A 6902-nucleotide genomic window follows, 5' to 3' on the forward strand; every position below is an offset into this window, starting at 1 on the left:
ATGCCGCTGCATAATATTATACAGGTCAGAAACCTTGTCGTTGCGCGCCGAGAACGACTTCCTCGAAGAACCCTTTTTAAGCAACCAGGCGAAAGCTAGAAACAAGTCAGGGGCGGTCAAGCAATGGCTTGGCAAACTCAACTGCACTAATAGCTCTCGTTGCCCTGGATGGTGACTCAGACGCACAACTGGTTAAAGACAGGGTCATGCCCAACTTACTGTGCCATTTGGTGCAATTTTTATGGCCTACTGGAAATGGAGCTGCTCGTCAACGGAGGTTGCGTTAGAACGCTGCTACTCTCCGGTAATGTGCCTTGTGTACACCAGGAATCGTTCAGACATCGTTATGACCTACATAAATCAGCCATTTTGGCTTGGTTGTTTGGCTTGAGTGCTGCAAAGATTTCGTGTGCTACACTAGCTGTAAATTTGTTTAGCAAGGTGAAACCAGGCCAGGAAGGCCAGAGGGGAGCAGTCAGGCCGGGTGCAGCAAGACCCCGTACCACGAGTAATCGGGCCGTGAATCGGTCTGGAGGTAAAGTCGTACTGTCCTCTGTGATAGGAGTGTGAAGGTTCTAAGGCACCCCCTTAGGAGACCAGCATGTCCATATTCATGGAAGTGGCGGTGCTTCCTTCTCTCAAGAAACTACGGGTTAGAATAGGTCGGCTATAAAAACCGCTGACAGCAATCACCAAACGGTTGACCGCGACCACCGGCAAGTTGTTCAATACAGGCAACTTATATTTAAAACCGAAGAGTACGGCTTCCGGAGGCCAGCCGCCCCTAAAAACTGAACAGCACGTCAGTTGAACAAATGTGCCACGTACAGGCTACGGACCAAACAAAGCATGCTCTGATTAATCGGATTACTAGCCAATCTGGACCGAGCATTTTTAGCTCGACGCTTCTCACCCCCTCACGGAGATTCTAGCACGACCCTGTGAAGCACTCTGTGATTACCCTAAAAATACAGTTGTAATAGTTTTCCTTTGTCTCCATAAGGGGCTTTGTGGAGCCACCGTGCCTTCCGATATACCATGGTGGGAGGATCAGGAAGCCAAGCGAGCGATTCAGAGTTGCACAACCGTTGAGAAAGCCATAGCAACCTGCGACAATCCGAACCCACGACGTCAATTCCGACTGAGCAACTCCAAATAATTTTACAGCGACAATGGAAGCAGTCTGAAGAAGCTCAAATGAGGCTCGTTGAATCTCTGATGCGTGGTATATCGGTGAGTGCGACCAAAATACTCGGGCCTCCGTCTTCCACATATGCTGCTGTCAGTTCTATTATTTAATTCAATTTCGACGCTGAATCTGGACGAACTTTTGAAAGTTGGTTTAAGAACTATGAAGACATGTTTCAAACCGACTCTGCTCAGTTAAATGATGCATGAAAATGCTGCGGAATCTGGGGGCAGCTAAACAGGATCGTTTCACGAATTTCATACTCCTCAAACTCTCTCGTGATCTCGGTTTCGCAGGTGCTCTCGAACCCATATATTCGGTGAGAAAAGCTGCTTAAGGAGCAATTGAACAATTGATCAATATTTGTTATCAGTGTCAGGATTACTAAAAGGGATACTGAAGGTTTCATCACTTATGCCAGTGTGTCCGAGTGCTTTCAGCCCAGTAAACACGTCACCGCGGCACCACCGGTGGTGCCACCGGTGGCAAGAGGCGGCCAATAGGGGTGGCATGTTGCACTTGCCACCGATGGCGCCACCGGTGGCTAAAAGGGGCCAGAGGTGGCAGCCCAAAAATTTCATGACATATTTAATCGGTGGTGCATTCAAACAAATCGGTTCCAAAAAAATTCGTAAGTAGAGCTCCAGTACCCAGAGTATCCTGTTACATTTGTTTTCAGAAGGCTTTCATGCAACAAATGCTGTGTTTGGCTTGTATTCACAGACAAAATCAGAGACAAAGCTAGCCACAGTTAGCCACCGGTGGTACTGTGTTTACTGGGAGCTCAGCTCCATGACTCAGGATCAATTCAAGTGTCTCATCTTCGTGGATAGGCTTCAGTCGCCACGTGATGCAAATATTGGGACTCAGCTACTAAATCAAATTGAATAGGATCCAGAATTGACGCTTCAGAAACTAACCATCGAACGACAGCATCGTGTCAATCTTAAGGTTGATGCTGTGATGATTGAACATTCCGAATTCTCTCAGCCTGATGTGGAATGCAAAGTAACTTCCAAAAGGCAATCAAATTCTAAACGGACTCCAAGAAAACCGCCCACACCTTGTTGGTTTTGTGAAGGATGGCACTGTTTACGTCACTGTCCTTACCGGAACTACAGGTGCATAAAGTGCAGTCAAAAAGGTCACAAAGAAGAATGCTTCAGAGACAACTTCAGGAGCTCCCACAAACACCCACCCGATAAAAGAACGCATGGTGGAGCCATGACCTCTACATTCAGGGTGGAACACTGTGATTACCCGCAAAATACAGTTGTACTAATATTCCTTTGTCCACATAAAAAGCTCTCTGAAGCTACCGTGCCTTTTGATATACCATAGTGGGCGGATCCGGAAGCCAAGCGACCGATACAGTGTTTCCCAACCGTTCAGGAAGTCACAGCATCCGGTACTACTGAAAAGGCACGCGTTGTACACAGCTGAATGACGACTAATATAGGAATACCTTACTTTCTGCCCCCTCGTGTCGAGCCAAATCCCCTGAAGCCGATTAGGCCACACTATTAGGTTATCGCCTTCGCAAATGGTTTTCAACGAAAACCCTACCGTCCGCTGCCTCGCGGATCAGACATTTACATCAAGCTGGGAGCAGCGTCGCCGAAAAACCCTACATCCTCACACGGGGTCAGTAACCCTGGTGCGTAACGAATGGTGTTCGGAAGAGATAACTCGTCCACGATGAATGAACTAGCCACTCTCCATAAGTTACGTTGGCTCAGCCACCTGTTTCGTATGCCAGTTAAGCTTCACAGCTGGTTACGGGTTCTTCAGCAGACATGATACCCTACTAAATCCCGGTCACTGGAATTTATCTGCTGTGCTTCAGACGAAGCCATTTATGGAACCCGAGGGCGAAACGGCCTAGAATAATGTGCGACCGTTGTGTGTCTAGTAAGCCTTCAGGACCCGTTTCCTCCAGTACACGCTTTCAACTTCCGAAAAGTCGTGTACTTACAGGGCATTTTAACGACTGTCCCACTGCTTTCCAGTTAGATTGCGTCGTTTTATCAGCTTAACAGGGTGGGAAGATTCGTTTGTTTCGCTGGACTGAAACCGTAAATAAGTATGGGTCATGTCATGCTTCAAGGGTTCAAGCTTCACCTTCACGATCGACGCAAAGCACTAGCCTTGAAAAGGGAAAGGAAAGGGCTCTGGCTCAAATGTCCTTGTATTTCCGAAACCGCAGGCAGAGTTATTGGCAAACTCCCTTACAAGGCTGGTCAATTATTTTTTAATCAAGCGGAGCCACCACCTGATTGGGAGATGGCTTCTGTCGTGCCAATTTACAAAGCAGTTGGCATCCAACTATCAAACCCTACTATCTGGATTTCTGGTAAGCGAGATGGCTCAGTGGTTAGAGCGCGAATTTACTGACCGGAGGGTCCGTGGTTCGACTTCCCCTGTCTAGGCTTGGACAACCTGGCAGAATCCCAGTCCTCGTGCTTCCTTCTGGTGGCATGACAGTTAGGCACAGAAGGTATTACAGCTGAACGGTTTTTCATTTCTAAGTTTGGAGAGATTATTTCATTCTAGAACCAGTCTTTTCAAAATCCAAAATTTTGTCTCCTTACATGTACCAGATTCAACGGAGTGGTCAAAATACTATGATTGCTAAACATTAACCTCGAGACCTTAATGCCGAATTAGTCAAGAGGACCAACTTATGCAACATGTGTCATGCTACGTACAATAAAGTATTGACCTTGCAAACTTCAATCAGTGAGAGTCTCCGTCGAAAACACTCCAAGGCGTATCATTGTCGACCAGAAATCCAAAGGGAACAGCCAAACCAATGAACCGCGGTGATCAAGGACATGGTATCGGAAATCCAAAAGGAAACTATTCAGTGTGACGTCAGAAAGAGTCGTTTTGGAGCATGTTACAATAGTCACGTCGATAGTAGGGGACTGATTCTACAGTATTGCCGAGATTCAAAGGTGGCAATATCCAAACCATTTACAATACTCACAATAGCCAAGGTCGCTCTCCACCTGCTTCCACAAAAAGAACTACGTATTGATGAAGCAGTAACAAGTCTTCCACACAGTGTACCGCAGTGCTCGATACTTGGCTCTAAGCCGTCGAACGTACCACCCACGTAATCATCACTCACATCGCATGCTGATGACAAGACCATCGCATCCTGTCCGTAGCAACGGATACACTGGTGTTGTAACACGTCTATAACTTATGCCGCCTGGAAGCTCTCAAATAACCTTTGTTTAACGTTGACGAATGCACAATAAGGCACAGACAAGATTGGACCGTTCCCATTAGGTGCTGCAGTGTGGAAAGATCTTTGAAACATACCCGTCTAGTGAACTCAATCAATCCTGTATCTGAAAACAGCCAACTTAAGGAGATGTTTGTCCAAACCAACCTGGTGGTATCTCAGCCCTCATGCTTCCTTCCAGTAGCATAGCAGCTAAATGCCGAAAGGGAATCGCAGCTGGACGATTTATCTACTTTTGTTCGGGCACAGTTTTCGACTTCTGTACGATACCTCCAAATTAATTTGTCTAAGTCAGAATACAGCCGAGTCGTCAAATTTTCGATAGTACCCAAAGAAGGGCTAGCAAAAACATCAGAGGGTTCAAGTTTCAACCAGTTTTGAGGATGGTTAGATATCTTTAATCTGCCTAGCCTGAGATATCGATGGCTGAAGGGTGCCCTGATTCTCGTTCCTTAGATCTTCATTCATCCTGTTTACCCATGCATTGATCTCTTGCGGTCGTATCGTTTGCTAGGCTGCATCTCCAGTGTGGTGACGCAGAGAACTACCTCAGGTCACTTATTGCTTACGTCTGCATCCCTCTCCGGGTCCACCCAATTAATTTCCAAACCACTAGTCCAATAAAGCATGACTTCTGGGCGTTGGGCTACTTTACATGGAGGTTAACTCATCATAGAAGTCTGTCAGACTGACCACTTGTTCTTTCAGTCGTTCTAGTGGGTGCCCGTTCCTTGGATGTAACCTCCTAGTGATCCTAACCGTTAGTGATAATCTTGATTCATTCTTTTTCGATGGTATTACATTAGATAGTTAACTATGGTTTCATCAACACCCTTTTGGCGCACTGTACTTTCTCACCTTCGTTAAGCAAACAGTGGCCCAGGTTATACTCGACTGTTTTTCAACCGGTGATTTTTATGGGGATAGGACATGCCAGTCTTTATCACTCATGGCGTGTTTCATTCCTCCATCGAACTTCTAAAAGGGTATCGAGGAAACAGTCCTTTTCCATAGCCTGATGTATCCACAGCACAAAGATCACAGCTGCCTTCATTTGTTTGCGGTAAACTGTAAGTTGGATACGGTATGGTGAAATATTCCACGTGCCCTCGTCTTCAGCACCACTCATCTGACCGCCCAACCATCTTTTTTGTTAATGCATGTCGTTTCATCTTAATTGGCGCATTATCATCATCGCATTGCCACTCGTCTCGTCGCCATCTTTAGCAATCCAAAAGTCGGATGAATACGATTTATGAAGCTAATTTGGCTACATTATTAGTTGACTGACTCGTTTCTGACAGAGGCTGACGTTAGTCAGTGCCTTCTCACATTGTCATCTGGTGCCTTTGCAGGTTCCCGTGGATATTTATTCTCCAGTTTACTTTTTTTCAACCACCGAAAGTAAAAAATGTTCAAAAAGTGAGTAACCTGTCATGTTTATAGAATGATTGTAGATTTGATGAAAAAGAAGATGTGTCGTCAGTTACAAACGCCAAGAACTCCCGAGCTAAGGCTATAAGGAAAAGGGTTTGTGAGGATTACGATGTGTCAGTAGAGGTTCTTGAACAAATTCTGCCAAAGAAAGATGCACTTAAAGTCGTAAAATGGTACTGGACAATTCCTACTTTGATTGTATTTAAAGCCATGAGCACATAGAGCTATTTGCTGATCTCCAGGGAGACGTTATCTTCTTCTGCCAACGGGATGGACCATTCATTCCATCGCTCAAACTTCTGCACAAGTGTAAGTGATAAATTTCTTCGATGATGTCATTTGCTTACTTCCGCCTTCCAATCTACTGCTGTGCAGTTCTTGTATTGATATCTGTTCGTCAAGACTACCACATCGTATTGAAGTTGCTCTGAATGCGTGACCGATTATACGCATCAGATACCCGTAAAGAATAATGAAGCAAGGTCGAAGCAGTTTGAAATGGAGTTGGGTAAAGGTCATATCTGGTACGGCAGTGAAGCATCGGTGTTGAACACTGATGTCATGCTGTCGATGGTGATGTGACGTATATGGTGCAGGATGAGGAAGTTCGACTACGATCATGCCATTGTCGAAACACCGTCAAACCATACGGATCATGAAGCATCGTGTTGAACACTGATGTCATGCTGTCGATGGTGATGTGACGTATATGGTGCAGGATGAGGAAGTTCGACTACGATCATGCCATTGTCGAAACACCGTCAAACCATACGGATCTACTTGTCAGGATCGAAATACATACAAATATGCATCTTACACTTTTTTATGCTAAGTCCATAAATGAGGTTCTACCTGCATTTACATTTCAACATGATAGTCAACCTAAGTGTTCTACAGGTCAAGAGACCGTTGGGTTTGCCGTCACGAAGAGACTGGATCTTACCGTGGTGTGACGGTTTGCGCACCTCAGCGATCCATTGAGCTATACTGGAGAGTGTCCCGCGACACTCACAGAGTCTCTCA

General features: G+C 45.7%; 1 protein-coding gene across 1 annotated transcript in view; it reads left to right on the top strand.

Moving 5' to 3' along the window:
* Positions 1-1167: 1167 nt before the first annotated feature.
* The window catches only part of T265_09848 (hypothetical protein), a gene marked incomplete at both ends in the record, with an annotated part of 12712 nt that continues 6977 nt past the window's right edge, over positions 1168-6902 (top strand). Inside the window, 3 exons of the mRNA XM_009176044.1 lie at positions 1168-1233; positions 5889-6052; positions 6088-6188. Of these exons, the coding sequence (XP_009174308.1) occupies positions 1198-1233; positions 5889-6052; positions 6088-6188 (301 nt within the window). The remainder of the gene's footprint in view (positions 1234-5888; positions 6053-6087; positions 6189-6902) is intronic.

Source organism: Opisthorchis viverrini (genome assembly GCF_000715545.1).
Source record: "Opisthorchis viverrini unplaced genomic scaffold opera_v5_309, whole genome shotgun sequence".
NCBI classification, from domain to species: domain Eukaryota; kingdom Metazoa; phylum Platyhelminthes; class Trematoda; order Opisthorchiida; family Opisthorchiidae; genus Opisthorchis; species Opisthorchis viverrini.